This window comes from Lissotriton helveticus, chromosome 4_1 (genome assembly GCF_964261635.1).
Source record: "Lissotriton helveticus chromosome 4_1, aLisHel1.1, whole genome shotgun sequence".
In the NCBI taxonomy this organism is placed as follows: domain Eukaryota; kingdom Metazoa; phylum Chordata; class Amphibia; order Caudata; family Salamandridae; genus Lissotriton; species Lissotriton helveticus.
In genome coordinates this window covers 236,397,697-236,425,169 of record NC_136063.1, presented here as the reverse complement: position 1 = coordinate 236,425,169, position 27,473 = coordinate 236,397,697, and the positions used below count along the sequence as shown (strand labels likewise).

At 42.0% G+C, this 27,473-nt stretch overlaps 1 protein-coding gene across 1 annotated transcript in view; it reads right to left on the bottom strand.

Annotated features, from left to right (window-relative positions):
* Positions 1-27,473, bottom strand: part of ZFAT (zinc finger and AT-hook domain containing) — a 985,201-nt gene that overhangs the window by 289,779 nt on the left and 667,949 nt on the right. The window contains exon 12 of the mRNA XM_078686715.1: positions 3,444-3,582. Coding sequence (XP_078542841.1) covers positions 3,444-3,582 — 139 coding nt within the window. The remainder of the gene's footprint in view (positions 1-3,443; positions 3,583-27,473) is intronic.

Below are 27,473 nucleotides of genomic sequence, written 5' to 3'. Positions count from 1 at the left end.
AAGGGGTGTAGGTCAGGGGTGCGTACTGGCACCCACCCTATTTTCAATATATGTTAATGATATTCCAAGCCATTTACTTGGGTGTACACATGATTCGCCCAAGGTGGGTGGGGATGTGATGCCAGCTCTTTTATTTGCTGACGACACCATACTGATATCGCAAATCCCTAAAGGTCTACAATCTTTATTGAATTCTTTTAATATTTACTTTTAAAAAAAGGGCTTTGAAATAAATTCTGGTAAAACAAAGTACAGGGCAATAAACCCACACAAATCTTTTTAAAAGAATTTAGCATTTGGTGACAAAAATTAGAGTATGTACAGTATTTTAGGTATAACTTGGGACACAAAGTTGTCCTGGAAGCAACAGTTAGAAAAAAATAAGATTATCCAACTTCAAAACTCATTACCAATTATAAAGATGCATGGAAGTAGTATATCGAAGGCGTAGACTCCTGCTCTGGAGGTTTTCAAACATAAAGTACAATCAGCTTTTCTTTATGGCGCTGAAATCTTGGGGACCACACTGCAAAAGGAGTTTTGAATTAGGAGAAAACAAATTTCTTAGATGGGTATTAAGCTTGCCAGTAACAACACCCCAAATTCCCATTTTTTGGACTTAAACGTCAAACGAACGGATCACCATGCAATATTAAGACCCGTATTATTCTGGGTACGGCTCTGGTCAACTCCTGAATTAACCAGTTACAAGGAGGGTCTACAGGAGATTTTAGAAATTGATAGAAGCAGGTGTACCCCGTGGATCAAACATGTTTTCTTTTGGTTCGAGAAATTGGGCTTGAAACATTTCTGGAAAGCTCCGACACAGTTGACTATGTCTAGTAAAAAAATTGTTAAAAACCACTTTCTGGACCCACATTCAAAATAATGTGCTACATTGTACAGGCAACGGTACATTAACAACCGAGTTTCTTCTTTACAAGGAAGTAGCTAGTTTTGAACCCTTTTTAGATGAGATACATCCACCACTAGCTAAAGCCTTGTATATGAAGGTCAGGTATGGTGTGTTATACATCAATGCGAACACATCAAAATGGGCAGTAAACTGTGATAGAAATAGTAAATAATTTTGTGAACTATGTCAAAATGCACCAAAGGAAGATGATCTACACGTACTATTCTTTTGCCCAGCATACAGCAAATCAAGGAATAAATGGATCAAACCCATTTGCCGTAATCTGAACACCAGAGTTTGTATAGAGGCAGGAAGAATATTGAAAACAGACACTTCCCAAACAATTGTTTTTAGTGTCAGTAGGTTTTTATTTAATGTGAGTCTTATAAGAGCTAAAGTTGGATTAAGACTGTAATTATGCACATGCACTTTATGGCCCTAACGCTAAAATTAAAACTATGAATTTATCTTTGCACAGTAGCAATCTGAGTTGGTATGACCATGTGGAAATAACATTGAGATTTTATATAACCATGCACATGTTCAGATTAGAATAACAGATAATGATTCATGTGCATGGTTAGACTTAAAAAAACTTCTAAGGCTAAATTTTAATGTATTTGAATATTTTAATAGTATTTTTGGTACGTAAAATGCATTACTGATTCAGATTTTCAGCACCTACCAGGTTGAGGTGCTACTATTTATATGCGGAATTGTATTTTATAATTGTATGTGTATATTGATGATGCATCTTTTATGGTTTCATTTTGAACCGAAATAAAGAATGATGATGATGACTTAATCTGTTTATGGTAAATCTGCATTTTACACATAACTTTACTGAGGGTATACCGTTTAAAATACTAGCACAATATGGCGCCCGCTCTAGTCCTTCATGACGGCAGAAGAGTGCAGGGTCAGAAGAGGGACGGGCCGCACACGTGCTGACGTGGTGCATCGTGTTTTGAAAATCAGTGTCGCCCATCGATTCAGCGCGGTGCTGAGCTAGTGCCGGACTCTCTCGCTGTTACGGTAAGTGGCAACTAGACATGCAGGGGTGCGGGTGAAAGTATGTAGCCCTTCCAAGCCTTTTTAAAAAGAAGAAGCTTCTTAAAGATTTCTCGCGGGGAGCGGTTCCATGAGTCTGCCTCCGTGAGAGGATACGAAGCCTGTGTTAAAGATTTTGACATGAGGTAACGCTAGCCGCAAGCCTTGGGTAGTGGGAAGGGCTGAATGGTTACTCACACTTTGCTGCTCCACTGAGTACAGGTCCGCTTCCACAGCGCCCAGAACCTGTATTTTCAGATAAAGGAGCGAGCCAGCATTTTGCTTATAACATGCGTGCACAACATGATGCTAGTTTTTAATCCTTCTCCCCATTCCTTCACAGACTGACGTTCTGCAGCATATTGGACAGCCAATGTGACTGTGGAGTAGCACACACTCACAAGTTAAGGGGGTTACAGGTATGCCCACGAAGAGCAACAACCCGGTAAATATGTTGATGAAATTAAGGTGGCTACCACATGTATGAAACTACACGTTTTATTTGGTGCTAACTGATGCTTTGTTGTATTGTGTTGATTCTGTCATCCACAGGTACATGAAATATATACAAAATAGACAACCATTGGTGCAGTGTGGACAATTGACCCTTGCCCTGATGAAATTGCTGTAAGTTCCCCCTGGCAATGAAACATGTCGTCTTTTAAATGAGCAGACAAACAGCACGGGATAAAGCAGTATAGCCAGTGTTGTCTAGCTTCGGTTTTAAACTAGGAATGCCGGTGTTTCAGCCCATATTCCGCCACTCCCCATAGGGTTGATACTGCCGCACTGTCCCCATAGGGTTGATAAGTTATCTGATGCACTGGCAACACTTGATACCACATCTAGCACTGTGTCTTCTTTCTTTTTCTTACTTTATGACAATTTGTGTTATGGGTTGGCAGTCGCTGATGAGGAGAACCTGAGGACGCAGGCGAGTACCAGTCTGCAGACTCCCATGGTGTTACTCCCGTGAGGCACCACCAACCTTTCTCACCTTTTTTCCTTTCCTGCTTTTGTTTGGTCATTTCACACCAGAGGGTGGGATAGACCACGGGAGACAGAACTCACAGACACAATTTATTTGAAACGAGCTGGTGATCCAGGTCCCTCCTGAACAGACGGTATAAGGATAACCGCTGGCCCGTCACACAAAGTTGGGAGACTGTATATGTTTGGAAGGGTCACTGAGCAATGTGTTCACCCGATGAACAGGTCCATTTTTGTTTATGACAGCTTCAAAACCAACCATCTACAGAAAGTGCTATGTGACTATGTGAGGACACCAGGCACAAATAAACATATTCTAGAATAATATTATCTTATTATTAAATCTCACCTTAAAGTTAATGGTGGTGTTACTCCATAATTGCACAACAGCATACAAAAACAGTTCGCCATCATCCAGCCTGTGAGTATGGATGGAGAAAATAAAACAAAATAGTTTCTGGTGTTTGCTTTATGAGAATGACCTTACCTTGCTGAATTATGTTCTCCACAGAAAGCACTTCTGCTTCTGCATTGACACATTCTTCATTTGGGTGCTTTTTATTGTAATGTCTTTTCAAGGAACCGGATATATTGCAGGAATAATGGCACTGGGCACAACGGAAAGGCTAAGGAAACAAAATGTACAGAAATATTTTATGCATATCTTTAGCGCAGCACTAATATTTACCATGAAAACAATATATTTAGTTACGGGAGAACTGCCAAGGAGGTTGTTAAATGCCTCAAACAATTGCCTTTTGTGCTTTGCCCTATTCATCAGCTAAAGAGCACTTATGTATTTCAATGAAAATAATACAGATTCACAATTCAAACAGCAGTTGTCTTTCTGAATGCCCTCTTTACAGAACCTGCTGTTCACAAACAGAAAGGGTGAAATGCCTCTGAGTCAGAAATGCAAAAAGAATAGCAAATAATTTAGGCCAGCGTTGCACTTGATATATTTTGCCGAATAGCTGTTGTTACAATGCATGCCTTTACATGCATGTAGACCTTTACAACATGTTATTTTATACCGTGCAATTTTACAACACATTTCACGTTGTAACAACTTATTTGATTTATATATGCATCTATATGTATTCACTGAAAAAACAAAGGTTACATGGATGTTATAGCTAGGCTCGGATTTCGCTAATTCAAAACCAATGAAATTCCGCAGTTATAGTTGCCTGAGCTATCTATAGCTTATGCCACCGCAATGCACTGCTTATGACCTCACATACCACATCACTCATGACATGCTCAGTGACATCACTCATGACATATCAAATGACATCCCTGATGACATCATCCAGTGAGTGTAAGAGTTTCAAAAATGTGTTTGAGGCTTAAAGATGTATACTAAGCTCTTGCATAAGTTAAATTACTATTCTTTCTGTACTACAAATGACTGATACTATTTCTAACATGTAATCTGGGTGAGTGTCTGAGTGTCTGAGTCTGTATGTGAGTGGTTTTCTGAGTGGCTGTATGGGTGTGTGAGTGGCTACATAGGTGTATAAGTGAGAGGCTGTATGGGTGAATGAGTGGCTGCATGGATAGGTGAGTGATTGTGTTGAGTGGCTGTATCACTGACTAAGTGGCTGTGTGGGGTCCCTATGGATGGGTGAGTGGGTGTGTGAGTTGCTGTATTGGTAGGTGAGCGGGAGTATGAGTGGTTGTATTGGTGTGTGAGTGGCTGTTTGAGTAGTTGTTTTGTTAAGTGAGTTGGTGTGTGAGTGGTTGTTTTGGAGAGTGTCTGTTTTGAAGAGTGTCTGTGTGAGTGGCTGTATGGGTGAGTGAGCAAGTGTAGAAGTAGTTATATGGATGGTTGAATGGGTATGAAAGTGGTTGTGTGAATAGTTGTATGGGTGAGTGAGCGGCTGTGTTGATAGGCTGTATGGGTGAGTGACTGGCTGTGTGAGTGGCTACATGGTTGAATAAGTGTGTGTCTAAGCAGCTGTATGGGAGAGCATGTGGCTGTGTGAGTAGCTGTATGGGTGAGTGACTCGTATGAGTAACAGTATGAGTGAGTGGTTGTGTGAGTGGCTGTATGAGTGAGTGAGTGGACGTGTGAGTGGCTCTATGAATGAGTGAGTGGTTGTGTGAGTACTTGTATGGGTCTGTGAATGGGTGTGGGTGTGGGTGTGAGTGGGTGTAAGAGAGGTTATTTAGGGGTGTGAGTGGTTCTGTAGATAATGTCATCAGTGATCTCACTGACCATATAATGAGTGATGTAATATGTGAGGTCATTAACTGTGCACTCCGGGGGCTTGAGCTGGAGTTAGGTCATGTAACTATAACTGCTGAATTTCACTGGTTTTGTGCGAGTGAAATCTGAGCCTAATTATAATATCCCTATAACCTTTGTTTTTTTCAGAAAATGTCTAAGGTTTTTAAAATCTTATTTCCTAACTGCACCCTGTAACCTTTGAGAGTAAATGTGTGAGTTAGTGCATGAGTGTCTCAGTGGGTGTGTGAGGGAGTACGTGAGTGTCTTAATGGGTGCGTGTGTCTTCATGGGCCTGGGACTGGATGCAGTACTGTCTCACTGGGTGTGCAGTGGGTGGGGGAGTGTCTGAATATGTCTGTGAGGGGATGTGTGAGTGTCTGAGTGGGTGCCTGTGTGGGTCTGTAAGTGGTTCTGTGACTGGGTGTATCAGTGTCTAAGTGAGTCTGTGAGTGGGTGTGTGAGTGGATGTGTGAGTGCCTGAGTCTGTGAGTGGGTGTCTAAGTGTCTGTGTGGGTGTGCCAGAACCTGTGTGAATGACTCAGCCACAAAGTAGCCACACCTACCTTTTAATCCAACAAGAGTCCACAGTTCTGCACAAAACAACTACCCAAGTGAAGTTCTTTCTACTGGTTATTTACTAAGTGCTACCTCCTAGGTTCAATGCCAAGTACATATTCTACCCTACAGCTGCATAATAGAGCACAAGGAAATGTCACCAGTGACCTAATGTGCATTTAGGAAATGGGGTTGCTCTTGGTGCCTCTTGATCTTGACATATGTGATAACATGAGTCCTACTATAGAGAAGAAGACAAGACTACAAAGAGGTAAATCTCCACCAAACAAGGATTCTTCCTCTTAAGGGCTTCTTTGCTTGGTGGAGATGTCCTCATATTCCTCTGCATCAAGAACTTCTCACTAAAATCTGCAGGAAACATGCTGGGGTGCTTTATATAAAAACAACAGTCGATGGACAGAATGTTCTGCATTCTGTCCATCAACTGTTGTTTTGCATGTGGGGCATGGACTGATGCAAAAACAACAGGTGATGGACAGAATGCAGAACAATGTCATACATTCACCCCAGTACAGAGATCTGGGCCTAAATCCATCGATTTTTTGCTCACAATGCCATTCCAGTTTGAACCCAGCCATATGCAAACCAGTCTTGACCCTGTGCCTCATGGGAACAGTCTAGCCGAAACTGCCAAGCCAGGTCCTCCCTGGACTGGAAACAAGCATTCTAGGAAAGGTTTCAGGGTTTCACCCCTCTTCAGCCAGGATAGCTTGATTCCAGTGGCATGGAGAGCAGAGGACCCAAATTCATTTGTTTTACTTTTCTAGAATCAGGAACATAGATTTATGAATCCCAAATTAGTGGCTTCTAACAAAATTAATTATATTCATTCGAAACGAATTTATCAACAGCAAGTGAAGAGAAACAGAAAAAATACAAACAAATGCAAACCGGGTGTAAACTTATGGAGTTCAAATTTATGTAGAAAACTCTGTTACAAATGAAGGTACAGAATATAATACACATAAATTCAAAAGTGACAGAGATACATTTTCTTCACACTAACTCTTTTCACAAACAATTTTGTTGTAGCCCATTTAAAATATTTTAAAATTAAGAAAACATCATGGAAGATACAATGAACAATTCCGGATAGACATTTGCAAATGAAAATGGTTAGGATTGTCGACGTTGCAGTCTTGTCTCGTGCTAACATTTATAAGACCATCTTCAGGACAAAATGTTCTTATATGGACTGAAGACCCTGGAGCAATAAATGAACGTAATCATACGAACACTACACATGATCATCTAGACGCGATCTGTGACGTACTCCCGACTTGGCAAAAGATTTTCCTGATTAAATTGAAATAGTTCCTGCCCCTAGGAATGATAGGGGCGGTATGTTGTATTTTTGAAAACAGCTTTGTGGTGAGCATAAATATTTTGAAAGCCGTCATGACACCGCTTTAGAATGTTGAAGGCCATTCAGTCCTCCTTTTCTGTGATTCATCATCCACATGACGTGCACCCCACTCTGACAAAGAAAAGGACGTATCCTGAGTTAAATTAACCTTTGTGGCGGCGGGAAAGGGAGGTGAAAGGTAATGGCTTCCTCTTACCGACTTGGGGAACGAGTGCCAAAAGACATTGGGAATTGTGGCAGCGATCTGCAATACCATAAAAAGAAGTGCCATTAAATGCTGATACTTACATTGGTGGCTGCCGTGCTGGATGTGGTAATAGAAAATAATCTGTAGTGGTGTTTCCCATATGGGAAAAAAACGCACATTCACTTGTTATGTATTAGGAAAAGTGGTAAAAGGCTTATGCTATAGAATAGAACATCAAGTGTAGACGGATTGCTACATGGACCACTGTCACTCACTACCAGGGGTGACTGTTGCCAATCTAAAAGGTCGGCAAGTCTGTACACATGAAGAAAAGGGTCAACAGAAGCACAATCCTAAGCACAAATATAAATAGATCACTTGTTAATCACAATAAATTGTGTATCAAGAAATGAAAACAAATCCAATTTTCAAATATCACAGTGTCTTCATTCTTGGACAGGATAACGCAACAAAAAGTTCATATATATTTGTTGTTCCATGTATTGAAGAAGCGTCATAAAAAAATAGTCAGAGCATCCACAGAAACAGCCAACACGTGTTTCGTCGGTACAACAAATCCGTACCCAGACTTTCTCAAGGCTAAATAGAAAATTGGAAATGTAATGGATCGAGGCCTGGTGTGTAGGACAGAACTTGAAGTCTGGTGTTATTGAACCTATATTCAGTATATTAACGATGAGCACTGAAGAACAGTCTTCTAAGAAGTAGTGTAGATTCAAAGGACTTAAGTCTTAAGAGATTTAGTCCCAAAACGTTCAATAGGAACAGCTAAGTAGTCATTATGGACTAGTCATGATCCACCCGACAAGAAAAAGATGCAATACCAATCTTGAGTGAAGGACTGGCGTCAATGTAAGCACGTTATATAGTCGCGTGGGGAGAGCAAAGCCACAGAATATCTAAGGGCTGAGGACGAGCAAATGGGTATGATAGCGTGACCGGAGAAAAAAACTGCTGGATGTATTGGTAGAATATTAATAATGCGCACTGCAGTCCAGTCTGAACACAAATATTCTGGCAGGGAAGCTAGAGAACCACATGAATCTAGCAACAGCTGTGGTCACTTCCTATTTGGTTTGCCTACCTATGATTAAGGGTCATTGGGAGCTAAAAATGCGTCGGGTGCCGCCGCCGCCCCCTTGATGTTTATAAAGCTCCTGTGCCCTAAAAAAGTTAAGTTTCCATGTTCTTCTTCTGGAGATATATATTTCTATATATTATTTTGTATGTTTTTAACAATATTGCTGTTAAACTAGTATATTTTCATTTTATATCTCTGTACTTACGAATGAAAAGGACAGAAAATAAATATTTCTGCAAATGGTATTTTTTACAAAATATTTCTGTTGCCCCATATTGTTGATTCCAATATTACACCAGTGATTAGCCAATCCTGAGCAGGACCAAATGAATTCCGAGTTGGTCTGTCAAGGCTAGCATCGCTAGGAAAATGGCTCACAGTTTGCACCAGCAATAGTCTATGACTGCACCATCATTGCCCACCAACTGCTCAACATACCTTCGTCTTGTTTCAGACGCAACCACAGCATGACAACTGCCCTCACCGCTGCCATAGAACACATCTGCATGACTCTGGACAGAGGAGACACAGCAGACCTCATCCTCCTGGACCTCGTAGCAGAATAAGACACAGTCTCCCGCCACATCCTCATCCAACGCCTACACAACATTGGAATCCCTAAGAGAGGTGTATGAAGAGTCTCTAGAAGTTGGTCTCCTCCCTGCATCTATGCGAGAAGCTTTGATTATTTAATTATTGAAGCCAGGGAAACTGCTCCAGCACTGCGATTCCTATAGGCCCCTCTCCCTCCTAAATTGCGACGCCAGGATCTTAGCTAAGTTGGTCGCCACCCGGCTGAGCCTGCTAATGAAAAACCTGATCCTTCCTGATCAGTCGGGTTTTGTGCCTGAAAGAGCTACGTCCCACAACCTAAGGACGTTTTTTACGATTCTTAATAATGTATCACCCGAACTGCCTACGGCTGCTAATTTTTTAGTTGCCACTAAAGCTTTTGATTCCATTGAATGGGATTTCATATTTGGAGTGCTGCTTAGAATGGGGTCCCCCCCTCTCTTCCTATCATGGATTTGGTTGTTATATCAAATGCCTGTGGCCAAAGTGTCCGTTAATGGAAGAACATCTCTGGCATTTCCTGTCACTCGGGGTACTCGACAGGGGTGCCCTTTCTCCCCCCTGTTTTTTGCAATAGCAGTCGAACCTCTTGTGGCAAGACTAAGGCAACGCCACAATGAGAAGGCCCTGCATGTGTCCCTCTATGCGGATGATATCACGCTCTACATCCGGAATCCGCAAGACAATCTGAATCCGATCCTGCGGGTGTTTATTATATTTGGGAAACTGTCTGGAATCCAAATAAACTGGGGGAAACCTTGTATTTTTCCGCTGACGGCGTCTACAGTTCGATTCCCGCTGGATTACCCCCTGGAGTGGTGCGAGGACGAACTGTGCTACTTAGGGATACAGCTGACCAGGGACAGGGAGAAACGTATGCGTTTGAATTATGGCACTGCAATGACCCGAATAGCAGACTCTGTGACCCGTTGGATTGCGTTGCCCTTGTCTATGGCAGGACGGGCCTCATTGATTAAAAAGGTGATCTTACCACAACTACTTAATCTGTTTTTAAATATTCCCTATTACCCAGGGAAATTTTTTTTCAAGACGCTCAGGTAGGAAGTGACGCGCCTAGTCTGGGGTGGGAAACAGCCGAGGTTACAATGGGACATCCTCACCAGATCATATGCCCGGGGAGGGTTCGGAATTCCAAACTTTGAACTATACTACATCAGCGCCCAGGCACATTATGCATGGTTCTGGGTTAAACAGCCAAGGTATATGCCGCAGGTTGTGGCGGAGCATTGGCTTGCACACCCCCTTCCCTTGGATGGAGTGATTCATGAACCACCCAGCCCTAGGGAACAAATGCCGACCACTGTTACATGCACGGTGATGGCGTGGCATCGTATAGGGCGCATACTACAATCACCCCTACTATATTCCTCATTGCTGCCAATTACATACCACCCGAGTATGTACCTTCTCCAGGAGACACTGTTCCACGATTTCAGGAAGCGCACCCATATTCACACATGGGGGACCTATATTGCGAAGGACAGTTCCGCTCGGTAGAACAGATATTTTAGGGACTGGGATAATCCCCTCTTGATGTCTTTTTGTATATCAGACTTAGGCAGGGTATCAAATTTCTCACCCCGAACTTCCCTGAGGAACCACGGGAGCTAACCCCACTACAATTGTTACTCAAGAGTACGACGACTAGGCGTCTTGTCTCCCTGTTATATAGGACAGTCCACACACGGAGGGAGTTGCCGGCTGCACCTGCTCGCGCACGATGGCGGGAGGAACTGGGTGTTGAAATGACAGATGGCCAGTGGGAATATTGTTGTCTACAAACGGAGAGAGTGTCGTCCAGTAGTAGACTCTGTAGTATACATTATAAATTTCTACATAGGCTATATTATACACCTGCTAGGCTAGACTCAGATAGAGGGGACAGGGCAAAGCACTAGGGGCGGATTTTCTACATCCAGCCTGGGCCTACCCAGGAGTGGGAGAATATTGGGCACAGGTGTTTGAAGCGTTGGCATTAATGACAAACACGCGCTTGGAACCCACGCCATTGATGGCCGTGCTTGGCTATGTCCAGCCGGTGCAGGCAGTACACCGCAAGTATGTGTCTCTCGATCTGCTCATTGCTAAGAGGCGGATAGCTTGCAGATGGGGCAGGGGGCGGGCGCCCAAATGTAAGGACTGGATTACTGATCTGGTGCAATGCCAGGAGCGCCTTACTACATACGCTGAGCTGCTACCTAGGGCTTCATGGCCTAGGGACATTTGGGCCCCACTGACCTGCTATCTACTAGAACACACACGTGAAGAAGGGACAGAAAGCGTGGGGACAACCATACACTGATGCACACACTGAGTGAGAGGTGTCCTCCCTGAGTAAGAAGGAAAAGTGGAGTGCAACGTAATATGGAGAATAGCGGTGTAGTCTATGTGATGCTCACCTCTTGGTAGTGATACTGGAACTTAATATAAGAAAAGCTGATAGTACCTGCTCCATTCAATGTGCTGCAATTCACCGATTAGGAACATTTAGTGACGCTTATACAAGTGATATCTTCCCCTACCCTTTGATAAAAAGAAATTGGATAATGGTATTCTGTGTATTGTAAAGTGGATGCACTTGTAACAACTACTGTATATACAGGATTGATGTTAGCTTAATATATATGACTGTTATGAAAAGATGGCTACTGTTTTGTTTGGATGGAAAAACAATAAACAGAAATAAAAAATAAAAAAAACATTGGAATCCATGTGCACACACTCAAATGAAACTGCTCATTCCTTACTGGAAGGACTCAGTCAGACAGCCTGCGACCTCTTCTGTGGAGCCCAGCAATTATCCTCTCTGAGCACCAACCTCTTCAAAGCATACATGATCCCTCTAGCCAGCAACAACTGATCTCACAATGTCAATGTCCTCTTCTAGCCGATGAGTAATGTGTGCTTCTTAGCGAGCTTAGTTGCGACCCCCTTAGGGCACTCCGATGGTGGTCTCATTATAGACTTCCAACAAAATAAGTGAAACCCAAACGTTTTTCTGTTCAAAAGAAAATTATTTTATTCATTTTTTATTTTTCTTAGGTTTCAGTTCTTTGAATCCTTTATTGCATCAATATACATCAAAGACGCTTTCTTTAAAGTTATAATCCTCCAGTGCATTTCAAGCATTACTCCAACCCCACCTTTTATAGTACCGTTCACCGCACAATCGTTTTCTTTTACACAGGCACTACCGGATTACCGGTTTGTCATAGCAATGCACAAACCACGGGGCAAATCTAAAATACTGGTTTACACATCACAGCCCTTCGGATTTACTTTTGGTATAGCATTTATTGAAAGCCTTAATTTTCATTGAAACTCACAGTTTTAAATGACACTCACAGTTGTCACAGTTCACAGTGTCCATAGCTCACAGTGTAAATACACAGGCACCATCTGGCATAGTGATAGCAAAGGTTGGTAAATGGTGGTACTTAACAACATAACAATGTTACATACATGGTTCATGCATAAATCTTGTATTACATATGTATTTCTTTGCACTGAAACCCTAGATTGATCTCCCTGATGAAGAGCAGCCATTGCTCAAAATGCATTGGAGGATTATAACTTTAAAGAAAGCGTCTTTGATGTAAATTGATGCAATAAAGGATTCAAAGAACTGAAACCTAAGAAAAATGAAAAATGAATAAAATAATTTTCTTTTGAACAGAAAAACGTTTGGGATTCACTTATTTTGTTGGAAATCTATAATGATACCACCATCGGAGTGCCCTAAGGGGGATGCAACTAAGCTCGCTTAGAAGCACACATTACTCATTGATATAGAGGCGAATACCTCGGACGGAATCGTCACCCCTAGAAGCAACCACTAACTGTAAAATAAATTCACAAATAAGCAAGGAACTGGAGTTTTTTCTATCATCTTCTATAAAACAATCAAGGTTGTGCATTAGCCCTATCATTTGAATATCTCTTCAGCCAATGGCACACAACTCATTCTGTCCCTCATGGTCAAGACGCCCAGTACCCAGGTCAAGTTCAATGCCTACATGACTGAAATCACCCACTGGATGAAGAAAAACTGTTCAAAGCTGAATATCAACAAGACAGAAATTGTGATCTTCATGAAGAACACATCACTGTGGGACTCCACCTGGGGGCCAACAGATCTAGGACCGACACTCATTTCCACCCTCCATGCCAGGAACCTCGAAAGCAAATTCAACATGACTGCCCAAGTCAATGCCATATCCGTCTCATGCTTCCATACCTTGAAAATGCAGATGCTTTTAAATGGCTCCCAATCAGCACGAGGAAAACCATCATGCACGCAAAACCTGGTCACAAGCAAGCTGGATTTAAGGAACACCCTCTATGCCAGGATCAACACAAACTTGCCAGAAGGCTGTTGACCATTCAGAACTGAGAGACAAGAATCACTCTCTACCTCCCACGCTGCACTAACATCACACCGCACCTGACCGAGTTACACTGGCTCCCTATTCACAATTGAGCACAAGTCAAACTTCTCACCTGCACTTTAACACCTTGGCTGCTATGGAGATTATCCTGCTGTGCTGGAGATCCTTGAAATCCATTGTTCATGACGAGCTCAGCTCGTCATGAGCACACGAGCAGTGTACTGCATGACGAGCTGAGCTCGTCATGAGCATGGAAGGGGTTAAAGGTGCTACATAATACTGGCCCAGGATACCTCAACAATCGCATTTGCTTTCACAAACCTTCCTGAGACCCCCACTCTTCAGGACACCTACTTGCAAAAATTCCATCCATACTGAAAACAAGATCTGGCGGTTGATCCTCCTCCTTCATTGCTACTAAAGCATGAAATGACCTGCCGCTACAGATAAGAGCCTCCTCCTAACTTCTTGAATTCTGCAAGAAGCTGAAGATCTGGCTTTCTGAGTAGTCCTACAAGGCCCTATGTGTGCCTAGATTCCCATCTGCAAAGCGCCAGGATACCATCCCAGGTGATAGTGTGCTCTACAAATCGCCTTAACATAACATTGGCTAGAAGTGAATAAGTCCTAGGGTTGCAACTCAAACTTTCAGGCCACTTTTGTTATCACCATTAGAAGCTTCAAAAAGATTGACACCCACACCCCAAGTCTGTTACAGATACTTACAATTGGCAGTATCTTCAATGGGTACTCCTATTATTCACTAGAATGCAATGTAATACTGTACTGCTGCAGTGAGAATGAAGATCTGCAAACCGTCAACCTAGCCTCTCTTTGCATATTTTACTCTTTCCTGGTAGGCTGGTCTAGTAGTGAAGGTTCACTCTAAAATGCGATAACTGCTTGGGTCAAGGTACAGTGTGAGATAGAAATAGCTAGGTGGAAAATGTCCAGAGAATGATATTTAAGAAACCAATTACTTTAGAAACAATCAGGGTAAAACTAGAATCCCCTTAAACCTGTGGAAGCTGAGATAGGAGTCCACAAGCATCTCATTACAAATAACAGTTAAATCATTTGAGGTAGCTCAGTTTGAGTCCATAATACATCCATGTGAATGTTCAGATCAACTGGGGTCCCAGTATAGTAAGCCTACTATATTTAAGGGCAGTGGGGGGCAAATGAATAAATCATACCAAGATAGAGGCCGCATTATAGTATCTCACTCTGGCCGCTCTCCCACTAAGGCTTCCTTGCAAGCAAGAGTGGTTCTTCCACGATCGCTCAAGTAGATCAGACTGCTGCTATAACCCAAAACCTTATCCTTATGAAACGCAAACACTAAGAGAAGATGTGGGCCACACATTAGCAAAAGAATGCTTATGGGACCTGGCGCGCTCGTGATGTTCCCACTGCGCCTGGAGGCGCCTCAAGAACGCGGAACACCTCCCGCCACGCGGGACGCGCGCGGGTGTGCGCCGGGCTAAGCCCGGGCAAAGGGCGGGCCCTCTGTGGCCCTCAGAGGCCGGAAGAGACTGGACTGGGCCAGGGACTTTGGTCCAATTGAACTAACCCCATTTTCTATATTATTCATCAAAAGTAAGACTTATTAATATTGGTGTTTTTCTTCTTTTATTTTATTTGTGTTACTAGTGCCATATACAGATATATCCAGGTCCTCTCAGAGACACAGGATGTCTAAATGTAAAAATGATAAAACTGTTATAGGGCAGAGTGCCATTGATAATTACATGGTTAAAAAGGTCTCCCAGATCAACAGTGAACGCAGGGCTTCCCTTGGGAAAGGAAGCACAATACCTAGCTTGGCTGATCAGCCGCCGGCTCCTGCGGATGTTGTGATGGCAGCTAATAATGTTAGTCTAATTAGCATAGAGCCTCCAATTCCCACTGTGGTCAGGGCTGAGGTACATTCAGAGCATGTAGAGCAACATGACATATCTACTGAAGAGAGGGATGAGGTTCCTCCCGCTGTAAGGCCGGTAAGGTTGTGCAGGAAAATACTGACGAAAAAAGGGGGGAAGCCGAATAGAACTGGAGGTGCCATTAATTTGAAATCTAATACTGGCTCAGGAACTAACCCCTTTGTGTTTACGGGGGATAAGGAAGACAGCACTAACGTTAGTATCAATATTTAACTGTTTACTACTCTCATTAGAAACCTGGAGTCTAAACTGGAGACAAAGTTAGAGGAGGCACTTAGACCTTTGGTGGCCAGAATAGACACCTTGGTCAAAGAAGTGGACAGGCTTGGAGGCTTGGTCTCCCCCCAACAAAGGGCTAGGGCAGGTCTGAGGGCCCAACCAGAGGAAGTCAGGGAGATAGTTGTTTCACAGGGTAAAAAGCAGCAGAATAATAGTAAAGCTGATGTAGTATCTAGCACCGTGAGTAGTAGGCCTCAAATACCATCAGTTATTCAATCTCAGCCTAAAATCTCTAATCTGCAGTCGCAATTAAAATCAAATATCAGCAATAAAGTTGCTCCTAGATGCCACAGAAATAACCACTATCTCAATTTACCACCAGACTGCGCGCCTTTTGTGGTGGTTCTGACTAATGTCCCACCGGTTGGTACACATCCTGCTTCACCATATGGAGAGTCAGACACCTCACTTAAAAACAAAACAGTGTCGTGGTTAAATAAAAATTGTGGTTTTCCTATTGGGTATTCAGACCAGGTAATGGCGGTCAGGAGGGTGAACTGGGTGGGTCCATCAAAAAAAGTGGGAAGTGGGGATTACATCATGGTGAACTTTAAACACCCTCAACATGTGGCCACATTCCTATTGAGAGCGTCTTCTCTAATATACAATGAGGAGAGTATATGTGTACGCCCACTAGGGTATTTTTATGCTCACTTGTGTAATAAACCCCCCCAACAAAGACTCATGACACCTCTGTACGATACCCAGACCCCGTCCAATGACATACGATTTATGTACAATGTTGCTAACTCAGGTGGAGCGGGAAATGCTGTTACCTTGTACAATAGACCCAACGACAGTGGTCAACATCAGCAGGGCTTTCATGTCAACACACACAACAGATACAACCTTTTTTCGGGCCTCGAAATGTGTGACTGACATGAAATACCTGTGGGTGAGGGTATGACAATCACTGAGGATTTGATACCCATTGTCAACTCACAGGATATAAGCGGATTTAGGAATGTTGTCTCATGGAATGTCGCGGGGCTGGCAGAAAAGATGGCAGATGAAAATTGGGTCACTTATATCAAGCAATTCAAGGTGATCTGTCTCCAAGAAACATGGGATGTAGAGTGTGACTTGTTTTTAGAAGGCTATAAGGCTTTTTATGTACCGGCCACACCATCAATCAGAGGCAGGCCAAAGGGTGGCTTAGTGATATTTGTTTCCATTCTGATCACTTCATCAATCCATAGTATTGATGTACATCAAGCCTGTATGCAGGGTGTAGTATTAAAGGGAAAGAACAATAGGGTTGGTCTGGTGAATTTTTATAATGCTATTAACGGAACCACAGCATCTAATCAACTGGCTGTACTTCATGATTTTATTACCACTTCTATGAAGGAGTACAGTCATAATTTAATGATCATGGGAGATTTTATAGTGCATCTGTGTGGCGACCCGCTGAAGAAATGCATAGGGGATCTACATTGTAAACGAATTAATGGTTTACACCTGGAACACACAGTAGATGGGGAATTGTGTAATACCCTACTAGATAGTCTGGATCTCTCTATGGGTATTACAATCAGGGACCCGCAAAGAAGCTTTGAAATACCTACATTCAAGGGGCATGGCAGGGGCACTTTCATTGACCATATGTTGTTTTCGCAGACCATGTTGCCCTTCCTAGAATCATTTGATATTGTTAACGGCGAGTTTAGTGACCATAACCCTCTTGTGATTCATCTAAGGGGATTTGGGATCACCGAAGGAAAACAAACTCGTAGTGAAGGAAGGTTGATCACTACAGATGGGAGGAGGCGACTTAAATGGTCAATGGTAACCCCTGATCTTCTGTACAAGAACATTGAGGACAATTTTTCAGAAGACATCACTAACTGTATTAGGAAAGGAGCAGATCCACAGGAGGTGCTAACTGCATATCAAGATCTGTCGGGGAAGGTGTCAGAGCTGTTAACGGTCCCAGTTAAAAATAGTGGGGAGAGAGGTGGGCCAAGGTGGTTTAACCACGATTGCTCCAAAGCGGCTCGTAATCTTAGGCTAGCTTTGTCAGCTTCTCCGAGAATTCAGGAGAATATCAGAGCATGTCGGAAAAATTACAAGTCTGTCCTTAAAGCTCATAAGGAGCATCTGAAAGAAGAGGCATGGTGTGAGATATTAGATCCATCCACACTTAACTGTAGCTCCAGATTTTGGGCGCTAGTCAAAAAACCATTTCTGGTGGAAGAACCAGGGGACGGGCTTGAGTGCTGTATAGCAAAAGAGGATTGGGAGCGGCATTTTAAAACTCTGTTTTGTTCAGAGGACACCGTAAGCGTGGGGTTAGCTACTGGGGAAAGTGGAGGAACCATCAAGTTTGATAACAGGGAGGTGATTGAGGCCATAGAAGGATTAACAGCAAACAAGGCACCAGGCCCGGATGGGATTCCCCCAGACCTGTTTAAGTCAAAGCCGATTTTCTGGGCACCAATTTTAGTGGCAGTTTTTAATGCTGCTGCTTGTGCAGGCTGTCCTGTGGCCTGGGGACTGTCGACTATTGTGCCGGTTTTTAAAAAGGGAGATAGGGGTAGCCCCCATTGTTATCGGCCAATTTCTTTAATTGACTCGATGGTCAAAATCATGGGGAGAATCCTTCTGCGGAGAATTACATGCTGGGCAAATGATAATAACATTATGTCTATCTCCCAGTATGGGTTCTGTGTAGGGCGTTCCACCACAACCCAGTGTCTTAACTTGTTTCTTATTCTTAGTAAATATACGGTGGCGCAGAAGGGAACGGTCCATCTCGCCTTCATGGACCTGTCATCAGCCTTCGACTGTGTCAACAGGGGAAGGCTGTGGCAATACATGAGGGAGAGGGGAGTTGACACAGGGATTGTTGACTTCCTGGTGGACATGCACAATCACACCAGCGCTAACGTTAGATACTCTGCAAATGGTGATACCACTGATAAGTTTGACATAAAGAAGGGAGTACGCCAGGGATGTATTCTTGCCCCTTTTCTTTTTAATTTTTATATAAATGAATTGGATGCTGCTTTACAGATGGTACAGTCAGACTGTCCGAGAGTGGGCAGGCGGGGTATTCCTGTTCTTTTATATGCAGATGACGGTGTTTTAATTTCAAGGACGGAGAAGGGGCTTCAGCTGCTTTTAAATGCTTTTAATGTTTTTATGACCGACAGGGATCTACTGGTCAACAACTCTAAATCATATATTATGCATGTTGGCCGGCAGCCAAAAAGAAAATTTGTTTTTAAACTTGATGATGTGCCTATCCCGGCTACAGAAACATTCTCATATCTTGGCGTTTTATTCGACTCTAAACTTAGTTGGAGCCCTCATTTGGCCAAGAAAAAAGGGGAAATGTTGAGGGTCAACGCATCAATTTTTAATCTTGCAAAAAAACTGGGGAAGAAACCAGTTAGTGCAATGGTTAAATTGTATAACGCCAAGTCAGTTGCTACTGCAGTGTATGGCAACGAACTATGGGGCTATGTACCAGGAGAACAATTACAGGTTTCTGAAAATACTTTCCTTAAACGTCTTCTATGTGCCCCACCTAGTATCCCTAACTTTGTAGTTCATGAGGAACTAGGGACACAGTACTTACGTGACAACTTTGCTCTAAGGCCATTGATTTGTTAGGTTAACCTGTGGTTAAATGAGGAAATACCTCTTACACACCAGATTGTGAGAGATCTTGTATCTCAGGATAACTCCATGTGCATCCCCTGGCTAAAATACTTTGAAAAACTGTTTTGCAAAGTTGGGGCGCTCAGATTTGTTTACTCGCCCCAGTGGGATTGTAAAGGGGGATGTAACAGCAATTAAAACTGCTTTTTGTAAGTATCAGTTGGCCGATAGAGAGAGTGTGGAACTGTTAAAGACATGTGTTAGCATAGAGCCCTACCTGGCAGGATCATTCAGTTCGCATGAAAAATTCCTGTTGTCGAGGTTTAGATTTAACATCTTTCATCACCTTTTAATTAGACCCAAGTCGGATATTTTTAGCAAATGTGCAGCTCCCTGTGGCTGCGACGGGAAGTCTCCACAGGATATGCTGCATTTTATGTTTTTATGTAGGTTTTATGAATATCCCCGCCGACGTTATCTTGTTGCTCTACTAAGAAAACTTGGTTTTAATCAAATCAGACCAGCTCTCATTTACCTACAGCTTCTGCATCAGGACAGTGTTCTCCAAATAATATCGTTTTTAAAATTAGCCGTTAGAATGAGAACCTGTTTGGATCAATGACCCTATATACATTTTCTGTCTAACTGCCAAACTCATTGGACTTCTTTTTAAATTACGCTTTTTGCACCTCATTAAGCACTGTCTGCACTTTATAACTATCCTGTATGTATATTGATATTGGGACAAAGGAAATTTGTATTGCATAATGACCTTATATATGGCAATAATGTGTGTAATGTTTTTTAACTGTTGTATATATGTACACTTTTATGGTTTGAAATATAACCGAAATAAAGTCTCTTTTGATTTGATTTGAATGCTTATGAAGAGATCGATTAATAGTTTTCCTGATTTGAAGCCTCCTGATTTTGGATTACAGGGATATACACCGGACCGTAATTGTAGAGACCGACCTTTGACAACCTGATCAATATTCAGTTCAGGATGGTCCAGGAGGTGAGGGAGAGAAGAGGCAAAGTGTGGTTGGCAGTCAATGGTCCCAGTGGACTTCAAGTTCCTGTATCTAACTTCATATGTGCAGAATCAAGATTTTCATGTTACAGATTAGAGATAATCACTAGGCAAGATAAGACCCTAGTTTAGGCTCAAGAGGCAAAAACCCTGAAATTATGATATTGCAGAATGGTAGGTGATACAGGCAACTTGACACCACATGATTTGAACAAAAGGTCCTCTACAGCAGCAGAAATGGTGCAGTATTACAGTATGACCATGTACACTAAGCACAAGAAGTTCTGTGTAGTATTTACACATCAAATGGCTGCTCATTCTCATGGTGGTCTCAGTCCTTACCACTTAAAGAGAGCCAGCAATTCACTGCCTGGAAAACGGTTATTAGGAAATAGAAGGTATGACTTTTATTCTGCAAATTTGATTTATTGACCTATAGCAAATATCCTTGCACGGGGGTAACCCTGCTCTCTACCTTCAATAAAGTAAATGATGCAAGATGATACTCATTTCTTTGCTCAGTTTCCTCTAATGTCCATCACCCTTGGAAAATACACATTATCGTAAAGGAAGCCTAGGCTACAGCAGCTCCATCAAGTGGAACACTTTCTAGTAGTGATGTTAGGCAAAAGGAGGAAAGGTATAGAGACCAGCGTTGGGCCAATAGGAGTTAGATATCAAGCCTGGGTAAATTAGCCAAGGAAACAACACAGGCAGGCTGGGTGCTTTTCCTGAGTCCCTCCAAGGTCTCCACCTTTTCACCCTTACGGAATAGCTGACCTTGCTAGACTGCAGTAGTCATCAAGTGGAGGCTGGAGGATCTATTCCTCTTGTATAGATGGCTGGCTTTGCCTGTCAGGATTTAGACAATCATTGAGGTAAGGCGGTTGCTGTCTAGGTGGCTCTGCCAATATGAAGAATTAAGAGTTACAATGCCCTGAGTTCCTGAAAGTACTCTGCACACGTCCTTTTCCCTTATATCTGCAAGCACACAGTGCTTATAGAGACTAACATTAGGCTCACATCACCGTTCCTAGAAGATTCTAAGCTAGTAATAAAGTTGGTGGCCCGAATGTAGCACTGTATTAATAATAATACAAAAGGATCTCTTTGGTCAGAAATTGTAAAATGCTCAATATGGCATGGATGGGCCTTGATCTCTCGACTGATACTTGGGAGCATTGCATACATATTAAATTAAACCTATTACTGTACAAATGAGCTTAACATCTGACAGGAATATCTCTATAGGTTTTATATTCTTTTAATTATTAGCAACTGCTTCAAACAATCAGTAAACATAAGTGATTAACATGCAGCCTTATACGATCACCCCTTCTTCAAACAACACTAAGGGAACACTTTGAAAGAGGACTCTATGTATGTCAATTATTTACATGCTAAATGGAAACAAACATTTCTCTTAGTTTACAATAATATCATTATTTTTTATCTTTTGGCTCTAAAGGGAACCAGTTCTGGAATCCTATTTTCATCTCCATAACTATGGTCGCTCTTTTATGCTTATGATTTGCTTTTCAATTGAAGTTCATCTTTGGTGTGTTTTGACTCCTGTTTGAGAAATATTCGATGGGCTTTTCCTGAGGATGGAGTGGATCGTTGCTTGAGTTTATCAGTTTGTATCTAACTCAATTGTAACTTCTCACTGGCCGAACAATGGTAGCAGGAATGATATTTCAGTGCTGCTATCCTATTTTAGTATCTAATGATAGGCTGGCAGAGAAAAACACAGTTCTGTAATATTGCTTAACTGTTCGCAGAGGAGGGGTGCTGGGTAAGTTTTAGGGTCTTTTAGCAAGTGGAACTTTAAATATAGAATCTGACTTTGCTTATGGGGGCTTCGCAGAGAGTTGCACTAGCTGACAGAAGTCACACAGGTGCTTTTCCCTGCAGCTTTCTTAAAGAAGGCACTGTCGATACACTATTACATAGTTTAAGTTTTGATTCCTTGCCTATTGTTACAAACACAATACACATCTCAAGCAGAGCTCGTGACATTATGAGGCTCTCCCTAAACCCTTACAACTAAAACAAAACATGCAAACATTTACAATTACTAGTGTAACATTCATGTAGCAGTTGGGTGCCACTAAAAACGTCATATTCATTATGTATAGACCCCACACATAAGCACGCAGCTAACACAGAATAGACACACATAGGCAAGGGAGTAGACAGAAAATTAAAATATCTCCCACGTTGAACTAAAGCTCTTATGGCACCAAGAAAGCAAAATAAGTCATCAAACCCTCCCCAAAGATCTAGCCACTCATCCTTCCATCAAAACCCTGATATCCACCATTTCACATTTACATTCTGTCATCCATTAATTCTTTCATCCATCATTCAGCTTTTCACCATTCATTCTGTCTTTCCACCCATGTGCCTATCCAAACCTATTCAACCATTTTCAAACCTATTCATCATCTATCCCTCCATCCATCATTTCACTCAGCCATCCCTCCATCCATCCATCCTTTCACTCACTCATACATCCATCATCCATGCACCCTTTCAACCAAACCATCATTTCACTCATCCATCCACTCTTCCACCCATCCATTCACTCTTCCACCCATCCATCCAACCATTTACCCTACCACTCAATCTATCCTATCACTCATCCATCCACTCTTCCACTCATCCATCCGTTCACTCATCCAGCCAACCATTTACCATTTTACCCATCCTTTCACTTACTCATAAATCCACACAGTCCCTCATCCATCCACCCTTTCACTCATCAATCCATTCATTTTTTCAGCTCTCTACCCTCCCTTTCACTCATCTATGCATTCTTTCTGTCATCCATCTTTACATTCTTCTTTTCACTGATCCATGCATCTGTTCGCCCATCCGTTCTGCCAATCATCCATCCATCCATCCTCCCTGTCTCTCTCCATTCCCCTTTGACTTAGCCATCAATCCTTCCATCCAAACTTCGCCCATCCATCTACTCATCTATTCATTAATCCATCCATTGACCCTATCACTCATCCATCCATCCTTTCTCTAATCCATCCACCCTTTCACTCATCTATTCATCATTTTGTCCATCTACCCTCCCTTTCACTCACCCGTTCATCCTTACGTGCACCCTTTTACTCATTCGCCCATCCATTCACCATTCCACTTATCAATTCATCAATCCATCCATTATTTCACTTATCCATCCACCCATTCACTCGCCCATCATCCACCCTTTCCCTCATCCATTCATCCTTTCACTAATCCATCCACTTTTACCCATCCATTTACCCATCTATCCATCTATTTACCCTCAGCCATTCTTCCACCCACTCATCCATCATTTCTCTCATTATCCACCCATTCACCCTTTCACTCGTCCATTCATCCTTTCACTAATCCATGCAGCTATTCACCCATTCCTTCACTTACTCACTCACCCACCTTTTCACATTAATTATGAGCTGAACCTTTGTCTACTGAGCTGAAGACAGAAGAGGCCCATCAAGAACTCCACTCTTGCTGTAGTTCCTAAAGCAAGGGGTGGGGTAAGGAGGGGGGAAGGTGAGGGTTAACTCTGCCCCTGCACATAGGCACATGGGGGGGGGGAGGGGAGGGCTGCTCTTGTGCTCAGAGGAGTGCGAGGCAGGCCCACCAGGGAGTTGAGGCTTCTCGCAGGGAAAAGGCGCTGTTCCCCAATGCCCAAAACTACGGACAAAAGGTGTCTGTAAAAGGGATTCTCACGGAAAACTGATGTGAGGTCCAAATCACGGATGGTCCGTGAAATTTATGGAGGGTTGGTCATCCTAAGTCTGCTCACTTTGTAGTCAAGGTCTATTCCCTTACTTCTTCTGTATAACTGTGCAGGCAAATATAACTAGGCTGCCTGGAGCACCAAGGCAGGGAATTTACACCATCCTTCAATCAGAAAGTATTAAAGTTGGGCAAATACAGCAAATACTGCTATAGTTCATCAAAAACAAATGCTATGCTGAATCTTGCAGTGTGCCCTGAACCTTGCTGTGTGCCCTTGAAATTAAGGTCCAGGTTCATCTCTCCTGCCCTTTGCAGCACATGCAGTTGTAAACATACAAATGGCATAAAACACAACATGTAGTTTAGTCAAAATACTGCTTGATGTAATTCAGACCAGCCAGTAATATGCATAACTATACTACACATCCCACAACGCTTCGTAATAGTGATTATAAATAGAATTCCAATAGAAGCCAATGTTCACACCAGAACATGGACTTCTATTGGAATTCTCCAGGGCATATTATCAAGCCCATTATCGCCGCTTTAGCGGCAGTTTTCTGCCGCTAAACCGGCGATAATTTCTAACGCCGTTCTTGAGAATATGCCGCTTCTTCAGTTGAATCGTGTTCGACCGAGTTGTGTGTACATTTGAACCCAACATTCTCATTGAGAAGGCTCTACAACAAAAAGTAAGGAAAGTCTGCTTGTATGCTGTGTAAAAAACACAATTCAGTAATACCGGCTTCCTTAATTGAAATTGAAGTTTGAAATAACAACACTGGAGGTAACACTCACAATTCATGTTCCATTTCTTGTAGGACACATTTATTGCAGGGAAGTAAGGTGTACTGAGTGGCATGGTCAGTGAAGCCATGAACTTTCAGAATTAATCCTGAAGCCACAAGAAAAGTGAGAAATGTGTGTCTTTTTAATGGTAGAAACCCCGAAAATGTTTAATTACAAACACAGTGTTCTGAGGGTACTTTAAGTAGCTGCAAGAATGTTTATAGATTGGATACAATGGTGCTAACAACTTCGCAATACTAAAGCAAGCGGAACACTAGAAAAATAGCACAAGTTTGCTTATAAACACTGAGCACTCCGTACATCTTTGGTGTTGCGAGAATGGTTTTAGACTAAAACCCTTTAAATTGGATACAACGTTACTAACAATTGCACAATATCGAAGAAAGCGGGTGTCGCAAACTGCACGGAGATTACAGTAGTTCAAAACAGGGTGATAGAAACGTTTTTGTAACACTGTTAAAACTGCATTTGTTCTTTGTGTCCTTAACATTAGGTTCTGTTTAAACATTTCGAAATCGCTCAGGCCCACTGAACAAGATTGATGATATGAAGATGGAAGGTGGTTTCCACATATTTGGATTAAGTAAATACATAAAACTTGTTGCTGACAAGCTGTGTTCCTAAAAGATTTTCGTATCTGGAAGAGCCCCCCGTACGCGGTTCTGTAGTAATGGACTCCAATATTTGATTTTTATATTCTCTTCACATTAAGGAGAATTGAGATGTATGACTACTTGTTCCATAATATTGAGAGTTAAGGGAATACTCGATTAGGTTAACCCCACAGCCACAAATACTAATAAACACAAACAATTCCAAAAATTTGTTTTTTAGAGGAACCCGTTGTTCGGAGTTTTGGGGAGAACCCTTAAAATATTGCGTTTGAGACGCGTCAACAGTGTTTTACACCAGAAAGCACAGTACAGTGAGATGACTGGCACACCGGGAATGAATATACATGATTGAAAAGATAGGTCCCTGCTAACAGCCTGGATGTATACAAACTAGTGTGAACACCTCTGGTTAAAGTCCAATATATATAGGAGCAAATTGAATGAAATAAATTCTAGTAGCTTATAGTAAATGATAAAATTCGGAACCAGGATACATATGTTGTTTTTTGTTTACACACTACTAATAGCTTCATTGGTGCTAATATATATGTAGTAGGAATGTTTTTATCTCAAATGTACTGTGGGTTACCAGCACTGTGTTCCTTTATATAATGTTTGCTATATGTGTTGATCAACTATTTATGATTTTGTGATGTCAAAATGATTGCAAGGCTCTTGACTATAAAGTGAATAAACTGTGGTTAGAGAATTTCATTTGCGTGACCACAAAGGTTAAAATAGGATGAGTTAAAAGATTGTCAGCATTGGCATTTTCAGTGCGGTTTTAACTTTCTAAAAATGCCATTTTCAGAATTGTAATTTAAAATTCGACTTTGCCATAAAAGAGGCTGTTTCATTACATTGCCAAAGACACCAAACACAGGTTACTTGCTCCCATTTGGAAATTACAGTTTATTGAAGGTAATGAGGTAACTCCAATGCTATCCTATTAGAGAGGTTAGTCTTGCAGTAGTGAAAAACGAATGTAAGAATTCTTCACAATCATGGCCTTCGCTAGGTGTGACATATGTAATAAAAAGGAAGGTTTCGGCTGGGCATACGGTTTACTTTGTCAGGTCGGAATGGCTGCTTAAAACGGCACATGCAGACTGCAACGACAATCCTGAGACAAGTTTAAAGGGCTACTTAATTGGCTGGCAAAATAAGTGCTGCAAGCCCACTTGCAGCATTTAATTTACAGGCCCTGGGTACATGTAGTACCACTTTACGAGGGATAATTAAATAAGCCACTTGGAAATGAGCCAATATTACCAAGTTTTAAGGAGTGAGCACGTGAACTTTAGCACTGGGAAGCAGTCCTAAGGCCAGCAAAAATTAGATCAGCGAAAACGGAGGAGGATGACATAACGTTTGAGAGGAGCCCACCCTAAGGTTGAGAGGTCTAAGTATAATTATGATATAAATCACTTAAAGGTCTAAAATTAGATATTTCAATGGGAACAATAACATTAATACCACACACTACAGAATACGATGAAACAAGCACTGGCAAAGTTAATAGGGTTAGACCGTGAAATCTATTGACTTTGCTAAAGAGTTAGATAGCTGCTACAAATGTGCACATATCTGAGGTGGCCTTCTTGGAATCAGATTTAGTAAAATATAAAAAATGCATTCAATGATGGCTGCTCAGCATGCATGCACATCCATGGCAGCCATCTTTGAGCAGCATTTGTTAAAACATTGCAAGTATATTCAAAGATGAACGCTGTGGATGTATGTGCATCCATGGTAGGCTTCATTTAAGGCATATGTAATATTTTCAATACATTAATTTCAATGTTGACCACCCAAGATGGGTGCATCCATGGCTGCCATCTTTAAATCAGCTTGCTAACATATTATATGCCCTTTCTCAGGTACCCGTCACAGGTTCATGTGCTCTCTCAGGCTGCAATCTTGAAATGGTGAAAAAAACATTTAAAGATCAATGCCTGCAAATAGCGCACGAGGTGCCACAAAGTTAAAAAGAAATAAAAATGAAGAAGGTGTTGGGTGGGAGAAGGAAACACTAAACAGGA